This window comes from Boleophthalmus pectinirostris, unplaced genomic scaffold (genome assembly GCF_026225935.1).
Source record: "Boleophthalmus pectinirostris isolate CB_2022bp ecotype Guang Dong unplaced genomic scaffold, ASM2622593v1 HiC_scaffold_13, whole genome shotgun sequence".
Taxonomy (NCBI): domain Eukaryota; kingdom Metazoa; phylum Chordata; class Actinopteri; order Gobiiformes; family Gobiidae; genus Boleophthalmus; species Boleophthalmus pectinirostris.
Window position 1 is genome coordinate 15,468,744 of NW_026571036.1, and position 24,578 is coordinate 15,493,321.

At 37.6% G+C, this 24,578-nt stretch overlaps 3 protein-coding genes across 13 annotated transcripts in view; 1 reads left to right on the forward strand and 2 right to left on the reverse strand.

Annotated features, from left to right (window-relative positions):
• Positions 1-827: 827 nt before the first annotated feature.
• gnpat (glyceronephosphate O-acyltransferase) lies at positions 828-7,059 on the reverse strand. Its single transcript, XM_055149388.1, is given in 18 exon segments — positions 828-1,903; positions 1,978-2,039; positions 2,267-2,360; positions 2,449-2,548; positions 2,829-2,969; positions 3,038-3,117; positions 3,213-3,368; positions 3,611-3,709; positions 3,801-4,033; positions 4,135-4,266; positions 4,342-4,450; positions 4,453-4,491; positions 4,570-4,645; positions 4,733-4,860; positions 4,978-5,107; positions 5,191-5,367; positions 5,460-5,651; positions 6,887-7,059. Coding segments are annotated over 18 exon segments (2,016 nt in total). The 5' UTR covers positions 6,911-7,059; the 3' UTR covers positions 828-1,859.
• cunh1orf131 (chromosome unknown C1orf131 homolog) lies at positions 7,054-10,070 on the forward strand. Of its 2 annotated transcripts, none has more exons than XM_055149387.1 (9): positions 7,054-7,253; positions 7,413-7,523; positions 7,988-8,085; positions 8,178-8,234; positions 8,324-8,419; positions 8,503-8,589; positions 8,687-8,724; positions 8,812-8,944; positions 9,279-10,070. In XM_055149387.1, the coding sequence occupies exons 1-8, from the start codon at positions 7,175-7,177 to the stop codon at positions 8,942-8,944; spliced, it is 699 nt and encodes a 232-aa protein (XP_055005362.1). In that variant the 5' UTR covers positions 7,054-7,174; the 3' UTR covers positions 9,279-10,070. The 2 variants fall into 2 exon arrangements, with proteins under 2 accessions (XP_055005362.1, XP_020776238.1); XM_020920579.2 differs by having other exon boundaries at positions 7,055-7,253; positions 9,332-10,070.
• A 99-nt stretch (positions 10,071-10,169) lies between these two features.
• Positions 10,170-24,578, reverse strand: part of LOC110156329 (tripartite motif-containing protein 67) — a 46,678-nt gene continuing 32,269 nt past the window's right edge. For 2 of the 10 annotated variants that reach the window (XM_055149384.1, XM_055149382.1), the window contains 7 exons: positions 22,946-23,093; positions 19,163-19,326; positions 17,784-17,922; positions 16,452-16,576; positions 16,187-16,311; positions 14,414-14,576; positions 10,170-13,663 (listed from right to left, as the gene is read on the reverse strand). In XM_055149384.1, coding sequence (XP_055005359.1) covers positions 13,616-13,663; positions 14,414-14,576; positions 16,187-16,311; positions 16,452-16,576; positions 17,784-17,922; positions 19,163-19,326; positions 22,946-23,093 — 912 coding nt within the window. In that variant the 3' untranslated portion in view covers positions 10,170-13,615. Of the gene's footprint in view, positions 13,664-14,413; positions 14,577-16,132; positions 16,312-16,451; positions 16,577-17,783; positions 17,923-19,162; positions 19,327-22,939; positions 23,094-24,578 lie in introns of all 10 variants that reach the window. The other 8 variants (XM_055149381.1, XM_055149378.1, XM_055149379.1 and 5 more) reach the window with 5 other exon arrangements.

A 24,578-nucleotide genomic window follows, 5' to 3' on the forward strand; every position in this document is an offset into this window, starting at 1 on the left:
CTATGTCTAACAGATCAGGTGCCCCTTCCCCTGTGCCTACGAGCAACTGTCATAATGTATGGGGTAAAGTGCTGATCTGGCAGTGGCCCTGTTACAGCGCCCCTCAAGGGAGAGAGGGGGAGAGGCAGGGGAGAGGCAGAGGGTGAGGCAGGGGAGAGGCGGGGGCTTACAGATGGATGGATAGATGGAGTGTGTATATAAGCAATTTGCTATGGCAACTTTAGATGAAGCCATAATTTGTCAGAGACTGAGTGAGTGTGAGAGAAAGGCCAGTGGATGGGCTGGCAGCAGTCTCTTACTCAGCACAGCCACAAAACATGATGAAAAATGTTACCGTGGCGACTCTGTGTGCGGGCAGGTATTTATTACATTTTGGGGACTGAAATCTGTATACACACTACCATCTGGGGACCTGCCTTTCTTATGGGGACAAAAATCAGGTCCCCATATTTTTTTTGTACAAGATCAACAGCATGGTTTAAAGTTCAGATATAGGTTACGATAGGTTAAGATTCGTCAAACAGTGACTATGGTTAAGTTTAGGATCAGTCTCCAGGAAATTAATATAAGTAAATATAATGTCCAGAGTCGTGTTTGACAGTTGTGCCACCAACAATGACCACAGGGCAAGGCTGACACCTTCAGGGCAGTCATGGTACTGGGGGAGTGTTCAGCGCAGCAGGTGAAAGAAAACCTATGGAGAACTATATACCTACAAGTATTTTGATTGTGAAAATTATTCTTGAAATATAAGCTTCATTTGGTAGATTCCATGGCAGTATTACTCAATGATTAGGCTGCTCACAGAAGACAAAGTACTTAAAAGCTGTATCTTAAGCTTAATTTTAATATCATTATCAGTATTGTTTTAACAAAATGATGCCACACGTTACATTCAGTACTAGTAAAGACCCATACAATTATATAAATGTATAAAAGCCACATAGAAGCACTCTTTGACACATATTCAGGGCTTAATATTACATGACAGTGCAAGAAAAAAGGAAACAATAATAAAATACATTTAATTTTATGGTAACAGATATGGCTACATAAGCTAATTTTGCTCTGGTCTACTGCACATAATTTAACATATCTTTATCCCCTGTAACAAGATCCGATTTGTAATAAATTCAGTTCAGTAACACAAGAATGCAGGATCAGTTTAGAACATAGATGTATTCCTTTGGTAGAGCTTCATTTATGGCATTCATTTAAAGTTTGGCAACTTTGACACACAACTTGGGGAAACATGGGTCTTATTCCTTGTCTCTTAAGAGAATTGGCAATTCAACAGACACTTCACAAATTAGAAAATAAACTCTAAAACTTTGAATTTTGTCTGTTGTTCTGTTTGGCAAAATCTGAATATGCTGGCTCAAATTGGCTTACCCCACAGATGGTTCTCTCTATGCTTTTGCACAAATATAAGAAATAATAGCAGAGTTGAAATTATGAGTTATACCACACTACATTGAAAAGTAATTGTTAAAGTGCCCCAAAAGGATACCAGCCACACAAAAGAAGAGGATCATTAGAGGACAGGCACAGTGCTATTAGATAAATATCACACGTGTTAAAGCAAAATGGAAAAGAGGATTCGGCTGCCACTCGTAGCAAAGGTCAGATACTTTGAATGAGCCATGAATTATGTAAAAAGGCTCCAACTCGTTAGGCTTTATACCCACACAGAAAGGGTTTAATAGAGCAGTCTTTGAAAGCTTTTTTAGAAACGCGTGGATAGAGAAATTACAGAAGAAAAGGCCAGCTTTGTGTTCGCTCAGGTTGTTCAGGTTAGACGTAGGCTTGTCCCAGATCAGCTTTACCCTCTGATCTGGCAGAATAATGAGATGTGGGCATCAGAGGCGGGCCACTGACGCCTTCGGAGTGGGTAGTCTTCCTCCTAAAAACACACATTTGAGATTATATTTTGAAATGGAAAAGATTGACTGTCAGACATTAATGATGATTTCTTACCCAAAGTGTCCTCTAAGGAATTGACCGTCACCTTATTGATGTTTAGACTTGTCTGGTCCACTCTGAAGCAAAGGGAATTTGAAAGCATATCACTGAATATGACATGACATGAGGCCTTTATAAAGCAAAGTCTGGTATTTTTTATATAAGATAATCTTGTCTACTTTTTCATATGGCAATCAAGTTATGGACGCCAGTTTTACAGGAAATGAAAATAATGTACCTGTACAATAAGATATTTGCATGTTCTGAAATAAATATACAAATTTTGATGATTTAAATGGTATACCTTTTTACTTTCCGTACAGCTCCAAGTCTGAGCAAAGCTGCAAAAGCGTTCTTCTGGAGGTCAGAGGACAGTACTTCAGGATATCTCAATGTGCCTAAAACACAAATACTGCAATCAGTTACAATACTTCATCAGGATGAGCCAAAAAACACATCACACATCACACATCTTACTCCCGTTACCTGCCAATAGCTGTTTGACTATGAACTTTCGAACTGTTAGAACAAATTCCTTCTCTGTAAGTGCATCAGTGGCTTCTTCACACAAAAAGGCACACACCACCTAAAGAAACAGTAAAGGTTTTCATGTGATGGTAGCGCCCTCTGGTGAGCAACCTCTAAAATCACATTTAAACTGATTTAAAATAGCATTTCAAATTAATTTTGGACCAAATAAAATCAGGCAACCACAAAACAAAATGTCCTGAACTAGATGTACTGTGTGTCAAATAACCAGATGTACTGTGTAACAGGATGAACTAGAGAGAACTCATAATATTACAGAGAAGTAAATTGTTTATATGATGAAAACTCGAGTCAAGATTCACTGGAGAGATGCCCACCTGATATCCCTGTACAAAGGGAAGCAGCAGACGGCTGAGAAAACTGATTGTTCTGTGCCCTATGTGAGTCACCACCATCTCCTGTTGGCTCACTTGGAGCACCCCAGTCTTCACCAGCAGGAAACAGGCCTCTTCAAAGTCCTACACAAGAGCTTTATATTAAAGCACTGGAAAATGAGTCACATGTGATATGTGTAAAATGTGCAAACCTGCACAGTGGCATTTGGACATAGGATGAACTCATTACAAAACATGTTTCTCAAGAAGCAGAAAGTGTTGAAAATATCCTCTGAAAAACAGAAGAATGAATAAAACACTACAGTTTTAAAACCATACATTTGTGATCAAACAATAAAGAAATGAGGCAGCAGTATTGACTCTTACGTTTGTTGTTGGTGGTACACGTGTGAATAGCAGTGGCCAGCAGAGCAGGGCGCACAAACAAATGGAGGGCTTGGTTCCTGTAGGACACACAAGAAAGCACTGGCACCGCTCGGTTCAACACCTGCTCCTCAGGGGAGACGGGACCTGACTGGGCATCTATACAACAGTAACAATATATATTTAAATATTAATACAGGGATTATTGCAAAACTTATTATCATAGGGTGCTCATCATTTCATAAGGACTCCTAACTTTGTTTCTTATGATGAATTCAACAAAATCTTTGATATCAAGTAAACAAATAATATATTAAACACGTGATTTTTATTTTATATATTTTTTTATTGCCTTAAAGTATGCCATTCCAAGGCAAAAATGGTAACATAAGTAACCATACCTTGATTGAGTGCCACATAAACTTTTCCTTCTGAGAGCCTCACCAGGCCGTGATGTAAAGAGAGACTGGAGGAAACCACCTCCGATGGAGTCATGTGGTCTGAAGAAAAACACATTCAACTGGTCAATACTTTTAACCAGGAAACATAACAGCATATAAAGCGTGGGGAAAAACTGCTACTATATGGTACCAGGCCAGTGCAGGAAGCCCCCATACTGTCGACACAGGTCTTTGAGCCACAGGGCCTGTTCAGTGAGCTCCTCCAGGGGGATGCCCCTCTCTAGGTCCTCAGCCTGGAGCAGGATGGTGGCCAACAGCACCCAGGGCTTTAGGACCATGTTCTCCTCCTGAGCCCGCACCAGTCTGTACGCTGTGTCATTCACAAAGGTCTGCACATCCTCACTGGGGCGCTTTGGGATGTACCTGCATTTAAAATATTAAGTATAAATAAAAAATCTATTTAGTGTATTACAGTGTAATGTAGCAGAAGATGAGGACTAATTTCACAGATTACCATACTATACCTTGGTGTGAGGCTGAACTGGCAGCGGTTCACTCGACCCTCTGCTAAACGTCTGACTGACACAGGCTGGCCAAAGTAAACATGGATGCTGCCATAGTCTTCACTCAAGACTTTTCTAGCTTTGAAACAAACCCTGAAACAAGTACAGCACCATTTAGTCCATCAGTGTGGCAAATATGATAAAAGGATATTTGATACTGGACTTACTGAGGTGGATTCTTTGGGTTTGGGAACACCAAGCATCTCTCTTGCATAAAGTGATTCCTCAAGTATTCGCTCATAACTGATGCTTACAGGAACTAAACTTATATCAAAACTTCACCTTTTAGGAAGGGATCCATGGCAATATTTAATAAACCTGCATGGCATAAAAACATAAATAAATAAATAAATGTATAATCATAACATAAAACTGTCACAGAAATTTGAGCCATACCTAATTTAGGGGTCAAGGATTTACTTGTTCGACTTCTGGTGCCTTCTAAGAAAAATTCTACTGGTGCAAGGCCATTCTGGAAGATTATAAATACAAAGTAATGCATATGTACAACAACAACAACACACAATTTTAAGTCCATGTTTTGAGGTTCACTGTTCACCTTGAGTATGGTCTTGACATACTCAGAGAACACAGCCCAGTAAAGTTTATCACCACCAAAGGACCTTCTGATGAAGAAAGCTCCAGACATCCGCAACATCTCACCAACCACCTTCATCCCCATGAAATCTGAAGGAAACCATAGCAACTGGTCAACATGGACAGACTTGGCTTAATTACCTTTCAATGTCTTTTAATTACAACATCATAGTAATTGATACACGTCTTCAGTCCGTCTCTGCTTACCCATGCCTGCAGCAATGACAGGTAGAGCGATATCATAGGTGTACAGGATGTAGGACATGAGTAGAAAGTCCATGTAACTTCTGTGACTGGGCAGGAGAACAACGGGAAGCTCCTGAATGGCCTGTTGCAGCTGAAATGCAAATAAAAAGTCAAAGATTTAAATTTAAATGTTTAGGTCAGAAAAGTATTTTGGCTTTAGTGATGTCTACTCACTCTCTGGATGCCGTCCTCGTTCACACAGATGCTCTTGAAAAGGGTTTTGAAGACTTTACTCAGGGCAAATGCAAAGAATCGGACAGTACTGAGCTGTAAGCGATGGGCCATCTCATCCATGATGCTTGACGCTTCCTCTTGAAGATCATCTCTAGTTCTACCACTCTCTTTAGAAACCTTAATTACAACATTTAAGAGCCCATGTGATCATTATAAACAAATAATTAGACAAAGTGGCTATATAAAAATGAATAAAAAATTAAATGTACCTGGTTGATAACATAATGAAGTTGATCTGACTGAAGTACCATGGCTTTCAGTGAGTTTGCATCACATGGGGTGAGGTTTTTGTAGACGGCAGGAGTGTAACATCTGAGTGCATATCGAAGGTCGCTGGACTTCCTCCTCTCCTCCAGTATGTCCTCAAACTCATCCCTCTTCTTCAGCATCGGGTCGGAGTGCTAGGACAGAAAACAGAAAATGAGAATGTCCACAACAAGTATATACACCTACTTTTCAGTATCAGCAGCTGTACTATGCATCTTTCAGTATCCATTGCTTTATTAATTATTATATAGAATGACAATAATAAAACTACAATTACATACAATTTCTTTGAAGAAAAACTGTACATTTAAGTTATGTCCACTGAAGCTAGGGCTTTAGTCTGCTAAATATATATATTTTTCATTTCCACTGGTACAAGGGGTGTGTAAAATCAAAATATCAATATTTTCTATTGTTTAATGTGATGATACAGTATCAATATCGTGGGCTGCTGTATCAATATATCGCCAAGAGTATTTTTTTGGTATAATTAACTTAATTATTTACAGCATTACAGTTTTGTTGCTTGTTCAAAGGAAGAAAACTCGTTCATGCAACACATTTGACATTTTCACTGTTTTGATTATTAAAATGGGTGTGTTTTATATTCACTTGGCACAAGAAGAGGTTTAAGAAAAACTTTTAGTATCACAGCCATGACTGGCTGATGATTTAGACTTTTTTTTATTGAAGACTTTCAAATCAATTTGAAATATGTCATATCGAATCGAAAGTGCACTGTATCAAGATACTGTATGTATTGTATCGTGGCCTATGTATCGAGGTATGTATCGTCTCAGCAACTTCTTAATGATGCCCAGCCTTAACTATATTTTTTCAATACCATATTGGTGACTTAATGACAGCCAGCAATAGGTGTACCTCTGTTTTGTTATTTTTATTCATTCACTGCCCATACTCATACTCAGTGGTGAAGAAGTGTCTCGTTTGCTGCACAATCATCACATTATTTACTAATCTGAGAAAGAACAGGGTTCGCTCCCGCACATATTGTCAATTATTCACTTACTGGGTTTCAAAATAGCTTGCATAATGATTTTGTGTATGTCAAATGTCGGCCTTGACAAAGCCTATTCAAACAAGCCTCAAAGAATGCAAACCACTGCCAGTGTCTTATCAATTGCATTCATGCAGCTGAGGGGGTCGATTCAAGAAAGGCATTTAGCGTAAAATAAGTACAACAAATCTATACACAAAGAAATGCTGAAAATAAACTACAGTGGCCTACTGTTGCGTTGCAATACACAATACTTAATGGTGTAATGTATCTAAAAGGGATCCCTGTTGAATGAAATGTCAAAAGTCAAGGCTATGCTACGTTAGCCTCAGACAGAGACAGCATACATACCGAATAAGTCGTTTTGTTTTCCATGGCTCACTTGAAGCTTTAAAAAGACACACGTAGATTTGTTAAAATTGCGTATGCACAAATCATTATTTCCCTCAGTGACAGCTGCACTCGCAAAAAAAAAACTTCACATGGGCGTGTTAAAAAGAGACTACTTCCGTGTTTTTATAGAATCTACGGTGGCTCAAATGGGTAGAACTTTAACCGCTGTTTAGCGCCACACGTGTTTGTTGTCATTCATTGTTGCATATTTTCTACTCACTTAACTACACTGTGCATAACTGAGATATGAATACGAAGGCGAACGGAAAATCGGACGAAGACTGTTTGTTTCTTGAGCAAGTGTTGGACAAACTGTATGATTTTGGTGAGTAACTTTAGCTTCCCTCACTACTGCTAACAGTTTCGGCTAACATAGTCACAGTAGTATCAACACAAACATGGACTGCTTTGCGAAAATAAAAAAATATATGTAAATAATGGCAAGTTAAATGTGCTCCTCTGCTATCTTATATTTCATCCCCAGGAACAAAAAAGAAGAAAAAGCGTAAAAGACGTGCGGATGTGAAGGAGTTTCCAGAGTCTAAAGATGATGATTCTGTCACATCCACAACCCAGCATCAGTCAGAACAAACAGGTTCAGATTACAGCAAAATCACAATGCAACTTGATTAGGGTGACCAGATTTTCAAAATTTAAAAAAATGGTTAGTAATAATAAAATTGTGAAACGATTGCGTAATTAAAGAACATTGTTATGCACTTGGCACTAATGTGAGTCAGTTTAGTCACATTTTCTTTGTGTTTTGATCATTTTAAGCAGCTTTTCTGTCTTTTACCTAAACAAGTGACAATTTATGCCTCTCTTTACTGTTGCCAAGGATCATATTGGTCAAAAATAGGGATTTTTTTTTTTTTTTTTTTAACTGGGACAAATCACGGGTTTTGGATAAGTCTGCTGGGACAGAGCTCAAAGCTGAGACTGTCCCCGGTAAATAGGGACGTCTGGTCACCCTAAGCTTGATAAACACGTGATACAATTCATTTAAAAAAATCTAATTTTAAAATCACTTTAATGTCTAAAATAATCATTTTTCTTTAGCGGTGGCACAGAAAGACCACCAGGTGGAGGTAGTGACTTTCCAGGATCCTAGAAAGAAAATAAAGACCAAACACACCTCATCTCCTGACAAAATAAAAGTAGGTATAAATAATATTGTAACTTGTAAAACTATTACTTTTATTATGTATTCAATTGTTCTATGATGTTGATGTTTATAATTTGTCTCCAGCTTCCTCAAACAAAAGACAAAAACAGTGAGCAAACAGAGGAACTTAGTTTGGAAAAGGTGAGGACAAATTTACATTATTCCTATTCTACGAGATTTACCGCAAAATTGTTGGGAAAAAAATATGATAAAATGAAAATATTGTTTAGGCCCGATTAGAAGTTCATCGATTTGGCATCACAGGCTACAAGAAAGAGCAGCAGCGAGTATTTGAGCAGGACAGAGCTATTATGCTGGGGGCTCGTGTAAGTCTGTCAATTGCATATATAGTAAATTTTTTTGTATTTTTGTATGTCAAATCTACATTTCCTATATTTCTGTTTTGCAGCCACCAAAAAAGCAGTATGTCAACTACAAACAACTACAACAACAAATCAAAGAGAAAAAACAAAAAGAAAAGGAGGAGGTTGACCCGGTAAGGCCTATGCACCTTTTAGAAGTCTGTAATGACACTGTGGTTCTTCTTATTACTCTTTGATATATTCTGTCTGTTTGATTATTTGCTTTTTTAGGAATTAAAGACAAAGAAGAAAAAGAAGAATAATCCCAAGTGAGTAACTTTCTTTACTCCATAATAATTATTTTCCTTACCATTTAAAAATCACTTTCTCAGCTGGACTGTGTCTGTTTTCATTAGGGATAAAAAGAAGCAGTCCACATCTGGGTCTGGTTCAGGGCCCTCAGGACAAGTGGGGCGATTCAAAAATGGCATGTTGATCCTCAGCACCAAAGAAATCCAGAAGATTAAAGGAACAAAAGGACAAAGATAGGTATGTATTCTCTCAAGTACTTTTACTGCTCTGCTTTGTTATTTTCTGTGATGAGACTGGCTATGTTTTATCATTTATTTTACTTGCACTGAAAGTATCGTGATTACAGCCCTTCTCACATTTTCGTGAATACAAAGTTGGAGACACTTTCTAGGGAAATTGCTGAGCTTAGAGCTGGCACAAGTCCCAGAGTAGAATTATTGATAGAGACAATGGATAAAGTAATAGTGTAACTGTGACCTCTTAAAAGCAACAGGGCCGATGAATGCCATATAACTCATTTTGATAGTGTAATAATAATTACTGTTTTATTTTTCCTTCTTCTCCTTTACAGTCATTTATTGGCTATAGTTGGTTGCATTTTTTTTCTTTTTTTTTGTCGTACAGCTCTCTGGGAACTTGCATGGACTTCTTATCAGGATCCTAATGAACTTATGCAGGAAGTTTGCATTTGGAAATATCAGAGCTGTGAGCTGTATGCAGAAATTCAAGATCTGTGCCTGTTCTAGCAACACAGTGAATCACCTAGTGACAGTTTTACTCCTGAGGAACTGCTGACACAGGATCCAGCCTGCGGCTCCCAGATGGATTATTGAGTAAAAATGTAAAGACTCTTCTGGTTTTTATTCATCACAGTTTATTTATTTTCTTTTATAAATTAACAAAAAAGACAATTGCATTTTCTTGTGTAAAGGTTTTTCTAAATGATGCGATTACAATGCATTTCTTGTACAAAACATGTCATACAAAACTTTTACATTTAGAAGGGAGGAGAAATATCACATACAATGAGGAAACAGTATTTACAGCACCAAGAAGAAGCCCCAGTTATATTTTTAACAAAACAAAAAACTGACAGTTTAGTTGCAACAGAATACAAAAACATAATTTATGGCAGTGTGAAGCAGACAATGTCAAAATCTCACACCATGTAAATAAAGCAGCTTTAAACAAGAAGATATGCAAGTTGTAATATAATCTGATGACAACTATATTAGACAGTTAAATACACAACAAATCAAAGGTAAATATAAAACAAAATAAACATGACTTTGTTCTTAAATATATTTACAATCTGTCAACATAAATAAATCATACAGTATTTCCCTATGCTGTTTTAATACAAGAGCAGTGCTATGCTATTTTCCCAGCATTGTATTTTTTGTTGTATTTCACATTCATGGGTGGGTAGGTGGACAGACAGTCTTGTATCCCCATGTTACTTTCCTGCATGAAATGAATTAGCTGTGTAATTATGATGTCATACGTGTGCACCTTCAGGGTCCGATCATATGATGGGATATTCTTTTGAAAGAAATGTGTTAAATGAAATGCCCAAACAACTGCACACTCAGAGGTAGATGGTCCAAGAAAGTAAAATGTTACTATTGGATTTCAAGATGTTTTTTTAAGATACCATCTTATGTCTTATTTTTAGCAGGAAACAAGAAAGATAACATGGAGAAACTGGTGTTTTTTGTTCTGGGACATGCCAAGTACTCATAAGACCACATGAAAAGAGGAGAGACTTATCACCTTAAGGATATGATGGCGGATGTATTTTGATAGTTTGTATATTAATGCCGTATTTAACATAAATTCCCCAATAAACCTGACATAAGTTTCTCCAACACTAAATCAAAACTGACCCACAGAGGCAAGCAATTCTTAAATGACAACCTGCTGTCAAACCAAGATGTCTCACTATACCTATGGACCAGGATCTAAAATCATGGTTGACCCAATGGCTGGATTGTCTGTTGATGTGGGGAGGGTCAGAAAAGTACAGTGCGGCGAGAATTAGCCCTTTGGTGGTATCTATCGACCCAGGGAGTGTAAAAATCTCCTTGGTGGTCAGATAGGGAGAGGTCAGGGGAGATCTGGTTTTATATTTCACTGTAAGGCTGCATCCAGGGAGAAGGAAAACCACATTAATGCTCCTACTTTATGCTTTAATCATGCACCTTCAGTATAAAGGAAATGTTATAATTATTGAGAATAAATGATAAACATCTGCCTATTGTGGTCATAACGTACCTGATCTGTATGGTTTTAGGAATGCGTTTACTTAATACAGTTAATAATTTCTTCTAGGTCCCTGTTTTATAGTCACTATATCAGCACAGATGGATAAAACATTCTTGGTAATGGCTTTGGACAAATAAAAATAAATCCCATTTTATGTGAAATGCCAGGATCTAATTAAAATTTCTGATAAAACCTTTACTAAAAGGTCTGAAATATAATACAAAATTAATACATACAGTATATAATTCTATCTAGTGCTACATTAATATTGATAATAAATATAATATTTTGATAAATAACATATATAAATAAATCATTATGAAGTAGCTATCAACTGACAATAACCTCAAGAAAAGATCTGCATCTTTGATATTAACATATTTCAAATGGAAAATTATTATGAATAGCTTTTACTCTGTAAACTATTGATTCTTTCCCTGATAAAACATCATTATGAGAGATTTCTTATCAGATATTGTATAAAGAGGAATGAATTTGTTGATTCTGTAGTTTTGTCTTCAAACCATAGGGGGAGTGCTGCCACAACTAAATTATAATACATTATTTACAGTTCAATTTTGATCTTTTGTAAACATGTTTGATGCTCAACCCATGCTTGAGACCACACATTATTAATCCAGCAATTAGCACTGACATGGTAAGTCTCACATCTAATGCCTTTGCACTTTTAGACACATTTTGATCTGTATGTACATAATAAATATTGTCTCGGTCACAGTGTTTTGGTAGGTGTTGCAGCTTAGGTCCTTTCTAGGCCACCGTAGCTTTACCTGAAGTGATCTTGTTCTGTACAGAAGATGCCAGGCGTCTTCATAGAGACTGATAAATGAGGGCATTAAATAGTCACTGTGAGACAGACAACTGACTTCTCTACTTTATACATAAGAGTCTGGCTCCTCATTATCATCCAATCACAACTTTTCACTTTTTTAATATTTCCTTTATATGCTGCTGTCAGACTTCTAAAAAAATTGTCGGAACAAGTCATCAATAAAGTCATTCTTCAACAACTGTAAAATGGCTTAGGCAATTTTTAACTAAGACATTTGCAATTCATTGTTTAAAGTTGTATTATGTCACTTTGTTGTGTTGGTAGCACCACCTGCACTACTAGAAAACAGAGCGCACCTTTAATTTAGCAATTCACTATGTAATAATAATTTAAAGACATAACTGAGACCATAAATTTCTATTGTTTCACACAAGAGTAGCCTCAAGACCTGTGTGTCCTGGTTTAAGAGCATCAGGTTTGTATGCATGCCCCCACAGTGTAACACAATTCAAGCATAATTAACATCTTAATCCTGTATGTATTTGACACTGCACAGCCTTACCCTCACATGCTGTGTGCAATAGTTATGTAAACATTTTAGGTCTTAAACATTGGCTGCCTGTCACTTCACTTAGGATCAAACACACACTGAAAAGGGGAACAAACAAAGCAGTGGTGTTGGAGTTTGCTCTTAAATATTTGATGAGTGAATCGACTCGAGCGCTGCTACAACTTCTACGAGGATGTCTATTGGTTTTTGCTCTTCTCAGTTGTAAACAGGTGTACAAGGGAAACAATGTTAGATTTCTATTCTCTTCAAGCACCTTTGAGATTATACATTTTTAAAGGCTTTAGGCATCCCTTACTGGAGATTCTTCTTGGTATCTTTGCAGTCATGATTGTTAGTAGTGCTATGCAAAGACTAGCCATTACAGTGTGAAGCTAGCATGTAAAAATGTTATAAATTGTTTTTAGTTGTTCTTTAAATTGTTTTGTGGAAATTTCCTTTTAATAATACAAACAAATTACTAAAATAACATTGCAGAGCCAGTACTGCAAGATATTCTGTAAACTTCAGAGGATTTATCCCTGAACTAGGATTAGATTTAAGATTGACAGTTCAGAGCACTTTGTATCATGGCAAGATTGATTTTGTAGTATTGATACTTTGCAGTGACATCATGCTGGGGTGGTCTAAATGTATCTCTATTGGCCAAATGTTCAACAGTTACCATGGTGACACAATCCACACATTAGCAAAAACTGCCAAGAAAAAATACAAAATTGATTTAAACAACACTTTCATTGTTTGATTTTCAACAAAAGGTGAGAGTGACTTGCAAACTTGTGACTGTAATTTTCTGTGTGATGGACTTGCCCGTTGTAGTTCCAACCAAGTCTGCTCTTTCTGGTCAGATTGTATTAAAATAAAGCTCAAATTAAGTCTAACTTGAGTAACAGAGCTTCAGACAGAGCAGTGCTTTCACTTAGCTTCACACATCCAGGGAATGTTGAAGACATTGGCTGCAAAGTATCAGTTTAAACCCCAGTGATTATCTGCAAAGTCCAAATACAACACAACTCCAAACATATTTTTTGTCAATGGAGTTATTCCCTTTCGAATCCTGTTTGGGTCGTACAATGATAAAGGTCCATGCAGTGTGTAATTCAACCGTTTCTCCAGCTGCAGAGGTGTTGAGTATGCACAGTAGAGGGCACCTTGAGTCGTTTTGGAGGATGTGAAACAAGAGAGAATCCCGGTACAGGACAGGACAGGATGGGACGGCACCGTGTAGTGGGGGACTGTGGCTATACGGGACATCTGTGTAGTTTGTATTCCTAAGAGGATTTTACTGTTTAAAATTCTTTGGCAGCTCGAGCCCCGTCAGTAAGGTCACCTGGAGCGGACAAACACAGGGAATACTCAATGAGATCATTTCTAGACAGACAGAGCAGAGGACAGACTGAGGAGTTATTGAGAATATAAGGGAGATACATGAAGAGTGGCAAGGGACAGACTTTGACTTTGGATTTAATGGACACATGTAAATAATTCATAAGTTATTGAATTCTTGGTACAGTATATGAATAAATAAAGCTGCTTGAGTAAATTCAATGACGGAAGACTAAAATGTAATTAATGTTGCCTAGCAAATTCAGAATGATGTCTCTCTGTATTTTATTTTTATACAGATTGAAGAAACACATCAAAATCAATTTTTTCTCACTCAGATTAAGAGAAATTAGTGCTTCACTCATTGATTTGGGAGAAATAGGTGATGTTCCATTTGATTTTAGATTTTTTTTTTTACTTTACTTTTTTCAGATATGGAGAGACAATGTGTGTCCCTGAATCAGTCACACCCATCTGAAAAAACCAGACTCACATTTGTACATGTACAAATGCTGACTTTATTCTGACAGTCTACTTCTACTGCAATTTTTAGTCTATGCTTTGACTTTAAGATGAAAAATAGTAGTAGTAGTAGTAGTAGTAGTATTAGTAGTAGTAGTAGTAGTAGTAGTATAGTAGTAGTTGTAGAGTAGTAGTACAAACAAGTAAAGGTTTAAGTAACATTGTTTGTATAACTAGGCCATCTTATGCTAACCATAACTGTTAGTTATAGTTGTTTCGACTTGTGACTGACCTGTACGTTTCTGTTGAGGCTGACAGCGGGCACGAAGACCCCGTCCAGGTTTTCAAAGGCAGTTGGTCCGTGCTGTTCTTTGTTGATATAGAAGGTCAGTGTACGTTTGACCAGATCCAACAGCACCCCGACTGTAGCACCCTTACTGATGCCCCCCTCCGCCCTGAAAATACACAAAAACTACTCAGTTTTTATTGACCTAAAAACATGCATTCTTACTGTGAGTGGGCTCGCCTCTCCGCAGACCTGGCACTGTGGTGTCACCTGCGGTCTCCGTTGAGATAAATAAGTGTAATGCCATACTATGGAACATTCCAGGCAGTATCTACAGGGAGAGAAGCCAGGACCCGCCACCAAAAAAGTTACACAGTGCACCTTTAATAAAAATCTAACCTTATCTAACAGCTACTGTGAATGACATAACATATAAACTTTAAATGTCAAGTTGAACTAAAATTTTTACATTTTGCACAGTTGTCATTCAAAAAGGGCAACATTTTGGATTCACAGGCATCTTGATAGTTTCTCTGAGTGGGTTTGAAGTACTGTGCAGCCTGCAGTCTGTTCCCTGTTGAGTTTGTTCTGGGTTTGTACAAACTCCAGGGGTCCTTCTGTCATCTTGTTTTGATCTTATATCATGGCACGTGAGAGTGGTTCTTTTTTTACCCCGTGATCTGAGGCTTTATTCACACAGAGATGAGCGTACAGAAGCGCCTCACAAACTCCATCTCCTACTGTTCAGAATGTCATACTGTTGTTCTTTGTTAAGGATCAAAACATACTTTCAGCACATAACTCACACACTATGAAGCACCCAGCTGTTTCAAATGACCTATTTATGGAAATGTAGGTTTTATTTGGCAACACATTCTTCACATTCTTATTATTAAAACATTTCTCAAAGTAGGCTACGTGTTTAAATCTAAATTTTGGCATCTTGCGTGTTCAGAGCTAATCCTGGGTTTCACCTTCTTTTTATATGCAATATTTTGAAGACTTTTTTTCCTATTCCAAAGATATAATACTGGTATATATTTTGAAGCTGGTAATTGCTGTGGTAATGTGGTAATTTTTCATCATTCTGAAGCCCATGAATACAATGTCCAAATATTAAAGGGCCAATATTTTGCTATTTTCTAATCTATGTCATAAAGTATAATGTCAGCAACACACCTGGAAATTTGTTTTGCTTCATTCACACAAAGCCTGCACATTTAGGCTGTGTTCGTCTCTCAAACAGAAAACACAGGAAGTGCTCCACTGTGTTTTTAAACTCCATGCACCTTCACTAAAATAATTTGGATAATTTCAGCCCTAGAATTTCTAGTCTCTAAACAAAAGATAAAAGGTAGCTGTTAACTTGGAAACTAGTGAGTCATGACATCACAAGGTGGAACAGAGCATTTTGAACTTTGGAGACAGACAGACGAACAATAAAAGGTTACTCAAAAATATGTGAATGAAACAATACACTATTCTAGGTATGTTTTTGATGAGGCAACAGGATTATAACATGTCTTAAAGCTCACAAGAATCATTTTTTTGCAATATGGGACCTTTAAACATAAAAATAACACATAGAAATATACAGTCAAGTATATATGACCTGAGCCGGAAAGTCGACTTCCGCAATAGTGCACATATCTAGATGCTTCTCTTTTATATATTAAAAAAATAAAAATAAATTAAAGATATTATTAAATCCATTTGAATTGGTACCTGTTGGTGTGTGAGTTGTTGTGCATGAACCAGGAGCGGTTGTTGTCCACGTACATGGCCCAGGCCTTGTCGTCTTTTCCTAACATCATGTCTTTCATTGTGTTGATCCTCGCAACCCCAAACGCAGGGTCGGGGTGGTTGTCATAGCGATCGATGGTCACCTCCCAGTAGTGTACGCCCTGAGGTTACAACATAACACATTTCATTCATCCAGTGAGAATAACACAGTGTCAGATATACAAAGTGTAGGAATAATGATACTCCTCCAAAAGGGCAGCACCTCCATGTACTGCGTATGTGAAAGTAATGGTTTCAGTACCTTGGAGAAAGCAGCGGTCCCCAGAACCACGCGATCGTCGTAGCTGCTGCAGGTCACAGTCTGGTTTTCATTGGTGAGAACGATGTCGCGGTGAGCAGAGGTGGGGTCAAAGGTGAACCAGGCCACTGAAAAATGAAAGAAGAGAAAAAAGAAAGAAGAACACACACTTCATATAGAAGCAATATAATTTATAGCACATTATATATACAAGTTAAATTCATTCATTCATGTTGTTTCCTCATCATAAACATACCTGGAATTGTGTTTTGTTTCATTCACAAAACACAAAACACAACTCCAGATGTGTTTTTGAGGAGGTAACAACATTATACTATGACTTAAAGCTCACAAGAATCCATTTTGTGTAATATAGGCCCTTTAAACTTCTAACCTGAAGTGCAACACAAGTAAAATAAATAAAAAGGTACTAACAATGAAATACAGTTGCAGTGATTGCATCTTTACCATTAGTTAAATGATTGTTTTGGATGTGGCGTGTTATTGGCTGTGTGACAAGGGCAGAGCATTTCAAACTCATTAGATATAGGAATTTGTTCTGCCTAAATGCACATCTGTTTCATTTAATCTTTATTGCATCTTCTTATGTGCTTTTTAGGGACATCTTTTCTAAAATGACAATAAAATACAGCATTATAAATGTTTTAACACAGTCTTCCTTAATAATGGCTATACAAATGGAGATACACAATTGTAGAATTCATTATTATTATTACACTAAACAAGTTACTCTTTTGTTTTTAACCATAGCTTTATATTGCCTTCAAAGCTATTGGGAGACTATGTTGAATGTGAGTCATTCTCTGAGCACACATTACATGAGCAGTGCGTGCAGAGTGGAGGAAGAACAGTTATCAGCCACACAACAGACTGTGCTGTCCATTGTTCTGAGGGCTGCCACTGAGTAATGAACATGAAGACTCCTCCTCTCCTTGTCCCACTCTGAATACAGATGATTTTGTCACTGTCCCATTTAACTCCTTTTTATATTATTCCCATTTAAGTTCAAATACGTTTTCTCATCCTACCACCCTTTATCTTGCCTTATTTCTTCCTGTATTCATCTGTTAAAACCCAACTTTATGACTATGAGACTATAATGGAGCTCAACAGTGACTATTAAGAGTTCAAAACCATCATTGAGGCTAAAAATTAAGGCTAAAAAACTCACTATTTAGCTCCATAGATTTAAAATTGGATCACATAGACCAATCTTCATCACCACTGACCATTGAAGACTTTCACTTTATAATCTGATAATTACTTATACTTGAACATAAATGAAATATCTTTACCAAGCATGACTGCACATACCATCGGAGGTCTTGAGCACCACGGTCTTGCTGTAGGGCCCCACTCCGATGGCGTTGTAGGCTTTTACTCTAGCATTGTAAGAGCTGTTAAAGTGCAGTCCATCTACTGTGCACACGGTCTCCTTCCCCACATACACCTCCTGAGGACACCATTATAGACAGAGACAAAAAAAAACTTACTGGTATGAATTAGATGTATGCACTTGTACAGTATAGTAAACATAAAGTGAAAAGTACAGAAAGAGAGTAGCAGTAGCCTGGACACCCATATAGCAAGAATCATACACATTCACATTCGAATTACAGTTGAGAGCATATTTTCTTGAGTGCAATTTATTAGTATTTTAAAAGTTATTATATGGTGTATGCTCTTATATGTATGTTGCTCCATCCATTTTCTTCCACTTATCTGGGGCCAGGTTGCGGGGGCAGCAGTCTACGAAGGGACTCCCAGATTTCCTTCACCCCAGACACTTCCTTCAGCTCCTCCAGGGGGGTCCTCAAGGCATTCCCAGGCCAGCTGAGAGACATAATCCCTCCAGCGTGTCCAGGGTCTTCCCCGAGGTGTCCTACCGGTGGGACATGCCCAGAACACCTTTCCAGGGAGACATCCAGGAGGCATCTGGTACAGATGCCCGAGCCACCTGAGCTGCTCCGCTCAATGTGGAGGAGCAACAGCTCTACTCTGAGCTCTTCCAGTGTGACTGAGCTTCTTACCCTATCTCTAAGGGAGTACCCAGCCACCCTGCAGAGGACACTCATTTTGACTGCTTGTCTTTTCAGTCACTGCCCAAAGCTCATAATAGGTGAGGGTAGGAATTTAGACTGACCGGTAAATCGAGAGCTTTGCCTTTTGGCTCTGCTCCCTCTTCACGGGAGCAGTCCAATACAGCGACTGCATCACTGTCGACACTGCACCAATCCACCTGTCCATCTCACTCTCCATCCTCCCCCTCACTCGTGAACAAGACCCCGAGATACTTCAACTCTTCCACTTGAGGCAAGGACTCTCCACCCACCCAGAGAGGGCAAGTCACCTTTTTCTGGTCGAGATGTAGGCGATGTATGTTGCTCTGTATGTTAATGTTTGGGTCTGGACAAAGAATAGGTATATTCATAACTAATAAGTAAATAATCAAATAACATTATGTAGAAAAGTTTCTGTCAAAGGGTCTGCAACCTGTTTGTCTCCAAGGAAATGTAGTTGCTTTCTGGAATGTTCCACTGTATGGCTTTAAAAATTATCTTGGAATAAAAGCAAGATAAACATGTTTAATTCCATAAATTCAATAACCTCTCCATGGACAAGTGGGCTCAAAATGTTATCTAGTGCACCTTTAATTGATTTGTAAAGTAATGTGTAATACTATTCATACTAACCCTGTATTGTCCTCCACTTCCATCATCCAGCTCCAGGATGTAACCTTCGATAGGATTCCCAGTGGGCACAGTGACTCTCCAGGCCAGAGTGGCGCTGTTGTTCCTGGTGCAACACTTCTCCAGCTGCAGCAGAGGGGCCGCCGGTACCGAGGGCCCTGCCTCTACTGTTGGCAAGAGATAATCGATTCAACACATTGATCAAGGAGATAGGAGTTAGGGGAGTAGGGTACACGAAAGGGGTATATTAAGGAAGCACCAAAGGAAGGATCTACAGAGGTCTCTTGACAACAAAGGAAGTCAGAAAAGTGCTTTAATGTAGGTCTATGGAGAGATAAGAAACACCCTAAAGGTGAATACGCTTTGGGTTCACTGACAGGGCAACAGAGGCTGTACAGCATTTTAGTCAGCCCAAAAAGACCTCATTTGGGAATAGGCTCTAGTATTTTTCCTGTGACTATTTTGTTAATCTTCCATAACCTCCCCCAAAATGTGTTTAGTGTCTTTTAGGATTTGACATACAGTTCAGTGGGATGGTGCTTACATCCGTTTTAAGAGACACAAGTAAGCTTTAAGCAGGAGGGATTATAAACATATTTTTAGCTGACAAAGGTTACCATGGAGCTAGAAGCAGTGGAAAGCATTTAAGCATTTCTTAAAGGTTTATTCAGTGACATTTTGGCTGCATGATTGCATAACATTATCAAGCAAATTTCTTTTTTTTTTAAACAGTATAAGACAATTTGCATGTTTTGATAAAGTTCAGTTCTATATTGGACAAGACATACATTAAAATGCAACCCAAAGACATGGACCACAAAAACAAGATAATATTCAGTGACAAGAGGACACACAAAATACAGGCTGCAGTCAAGGAGAAATTGTGAGACACAGTTCGGTTCTATATTTGTAGCCCAAAGTAATTCTCTGATAGCTCTGATTATGTGATCCTATTTTTTCATTAGTTTTGACCAGGTCTTGATGTTGATAAGTGCAATATACATATACATTAGTTGTGTGCAATGATTCAATGATTGAGATCTTTTTTCATGGGTTCAACTTCCTCTTTATAGTCTCCATTTTGAGGACTTTTCACCATTTAAGAGAAATATAAACCCATGGACTGATGATTGATCAAAAATGTCCCATGACCAACCATTCACATAAAGAATTTAGTAATTTAATGCGAAATTCTCACAAATTGCTCTGTGCAAATTTCATGTTTCAGTTCCAAATGTTTTGTATGTTACATGGATATTTACTGTACATGAGAAGTACTGAAGGCTACAAAAAACAAGTACAATACAATCTATACAGTATATAACGCATTTATCAGTGTTGACTTATAAGGACTTGGACACATCGACCATGCAGAGGAGGTGAACTGAGAACTAGTGAGTTTCTGAGGCTGAACCGGGACTGACAAAGGAGCAGGAGTGAAGGGGTCAGCTGGAGGAGTGAATATACAAGGGTTTTTCTTTTCTTTTTTTTTACTGTGAAATAAACGTTCTGGTAATACCTTCTGGACACTCTGCCTCCTCCATCTCCTCTGCCTCACCACTGTCTGCTGCCTGCAACTGTTTCAATAATGGGCTCTCCTCCAACACATCTGCAAACGCCACGCGGGTTTGAGCATTTCAGTACAAGATTACACGGCCACAAGACAGGCTAACTACGGCGGTGCCACTCAAGCGTAATGGGATTGCAAAGGGAATATGGTGAGAAGTCATCATGTAGAGAAAAAACTAATCTAAAAGGACACTAAGGCAAGATTTAAGCAGTTTTATTCCAGCTAAGCCCTGGGAATAGCTAAATGATTGGCATATTGGTATAGAATAAAATCTGCAATGCATTTGTAGTAGCAGACATGTTTTGTTATGGGTGCCATTCAAGAGTTTGATCAGATTAACCCGTCAGTCTCTTTTGTGTCAGGCAGAGCTGGTGTACAAACTCATAGCAGGCTTTGTGATGTGGCGCTGATTTCATTAAAGTCTTTCTCTGCTATCTATAGAAATCAAAATGAGAGCTTTGGACTTGAGAGATTGTGTCAAGTACATTTTATATTATATTCGTGAGGGGAATGTTGAGTGATACATGACTAGAGAATGTAATCCTAAAAGGGCCCATATTACACTATTTTCTGATACATGTTACAATTTTGTATGAGTTGTGTTTTGTTTTGGGTATGGTTTTGATGAGATAACAATATTATAACATGGCTTAAAGCTCCCAAGGTGTAATACAGGACCTCTAATATCTCTTATATATAAATCCCTGCATCTGATCCGTCACAACCATCCATGTTCACAATAAACACTGTTTTCCCGTTTATAATTATTAGCAATTTAAATGTTTTTGGTAGACACATTGTTCTAATTTCAAGATTTCTAAGCTGTATTGATAAAGTGACTGCATTTTGGTCAGTTCTTACAAAAGTATTTTCTACCATTGCCGAGACTTGAGATTAATCTAACTGCACTTCTTAATAATCAGGGATGTAACAATAATCAAAATATCGTGATACCGTATCATCAAAAGTCTTACAATAATATCGTGGGCACAAGTTTCTTTATTTAAATGCATGGTTTTATAGTAGCAACAGCTAATAAACATTGGGAACTACATATCCCATGATTCATTTCAGTGCAGACAACACATGTTTTTTACTTGAATTCTTGGGATTATGACGGTAATAATTCACATCAAAATCTTTTCAAGGTATTTTAAAAGCAAAAAAGAGTCCCATCTACAATTATATTAGCCTCTTCAGAATATCTCAATAAATATCGTACTGAGAGTCCCATATCGTGTTAATATCGTACAGTGAGATTTGGATAACGTTACATCCCTATTAATAATGTACCATAATACCAATTAGTACTATACTGTAATAACTGTAACTATGAGGGACAAAAGTCATACTCCACTGTTCTGTGTGAGCTCAATGCAGAGACATAAGAAAAAGAGTATGCCCTTACAGAACAATGGATCAAAGCCACGGTGCCTCTTATGGGAAATTACATAAAGACACTTCCACAGCTGAGCCACTCTTCATCTTTACCTCTATTATTAAAGCCATACACACAGTTTATACTCTTCTATGTGATGGATTTCCTTCTTACAACACAGCAATACTCTATAATTCATATTAATATACAGTATCCCAAGCCTAATAGTAACCGCTACATATTATTGTATATTGTTTGCAGAAAATCCGCATTTTATTATTGCAATTTGCTGTCTCCATGGAAACAGTATAGAAATATGAAATATGCATCCAGATGATATTAAATTAAGTGCAGATTATCACTTCCTCTGATCGGTTACCCAGAGGAGTAGAAAGCAAATGCCAATAGGAACTAATTAATCTTGTGTGGTAGCAGTAGTATTTCCAATTAGCCTACATATAGCAGCATATAGAAATTTATAAGTAAAAGAATCTTATAAATAAAAGAATCTTCATCTAAATTTTGTCAAAATCATTTATCTTTTTCCCAACACTAACAGTATTTTTTTTATTTTGTAGCTACAATAACCAACAATTACTTTTGAACAGATTACAGTCCATTTCAAATATGTATGTTTCATCAAATTGTCTATAGTATTATGAAAATAAATAGAAGATTTTGATGATGTGTGATTAATGTTGGTAATAAAATTAATGTAAAACTAAAACCTTTTAATCTTAATCCATTTTGAGTCTGTAAATTCTTCAAGTTATTGCCACAGTAAATAACACAGACCTAATGGGAATAATACATGCATATGCTGTTGCTTTACCTTTGCCCTGGCAGAAGTCCAGCTGCAAAATGGTCTGGAGCAGGGCGTCTGTGTTGAGGCTGAGGTCAAACTCTGGGGCCACTTTAGGCTCCAGGGCCCCTTTAACCCACTGGTCCTGGGACGAAGACACGCGCTTGATCAACGCATCGGAGATCTGCAGACAACAACACGGAAATCAATACCTCAAGATCACCTTTTAGAGCCCATGGATCAATGTGCACTTAGATTTTTATGTGGTTTATTTATTCGTTTTGGATAGCACAGCATTATACATTATTTAAAATTATTACAAGATTTTCTTTTGCAATGTGTGTGGATACAAATATTTCAATTTAATGGTTTTAAAAGAAATCAGTGGGGTCATTACCTCTCATTCAAAACATTTTATGAATTCAGAAACTTAAAGTGCGTTATGCTGCTTGTCTCCTTGGAGATGTTGCTGCTTTGCCAGGAATTTGACACAGTATTACAGTAAACATGGAGAAGAAACAATAGCACCACTAGGCCAAGTTACCTGTCAGATCTGTGGAAAGGGGACCCCACTCAGAGAAACAAATCCATACTACTGATGTATTTTTGAACAATATAAACACACTTAAATTAATGCAATGATTCCTACAATACTGAGGAACATTTCCAATATCATATCTTATCTTTTTCTATGAATTTTGTTTTGTGCAAAACCAAAACAAACATGTAATATAAATAAACATGTGCAGGCCTGGATGAGAGTATAATGAGTCATAGCAAAGCACGTAATCAATAGTTCATGAAATATTCAGATGAGATGGAGCAGCTGTGTGTCCCTGAGGAGTGTCTGTGATGTCTTTCTCTCCTCTGTGTGTACAGGAAGTCCAGTCTCTCATTACTGCAATCACATACTATACTTACTTCATGTGAATACGACGGCTTTAGTCTATTCAGTACAAAAGATTTTAATACTACTTTTAATTAATCTAAGAAAATGAGATAGACAAAAGTCCAAATTGTATCTCTATAAGTGATCAAACTATATGTATCTCACTTTTATATCACAATAAAAATACAGAAATTCATCAGGCATCAGGGATTGCATACTTTGTGTTGTGTAATTTGTGTATGTGTGCATGATTGTTATAAAATGAGTCATCTAACTATTGATACTTTGGGGTGCGATGCTAACAGTAGGCTCTGGTCTGTCTAAGGATCTGTTACTTTAATCTGATCTTTATTTTAACACAATCCGACCATAAAGAACTGAACACTCATATTGATTGCAGGCTCCAGAAAATGAGTTGTTTAAATCCATTTTGTATTTTTGAGTTTTTGTTGAGAGTGTTCGATCATTTGTGCATTATGTCACCACAGTAACTCCTAAACATTCCACCACAGAGATACAGGTAGAACACCTGACTCAATAGGAGAAATAATACTAAAATTTGAGCCTAGATAAACTTGCTTGAATCCTTATTTGGCACAGCCCATTTGAGCAGGTGCATGTCACATCTGCCTGACCTCAGGCTCCACTGATCTATAAGTATTGATGAGTTATTGATCTTTAGGGGCTGCTCATAGCTCGACTTGTCAGTGCATTTACAACAGTACTTAACTTCAAATTTTCTGATTCGGGTCAAATGTCAACACCACCAACACCATCTGT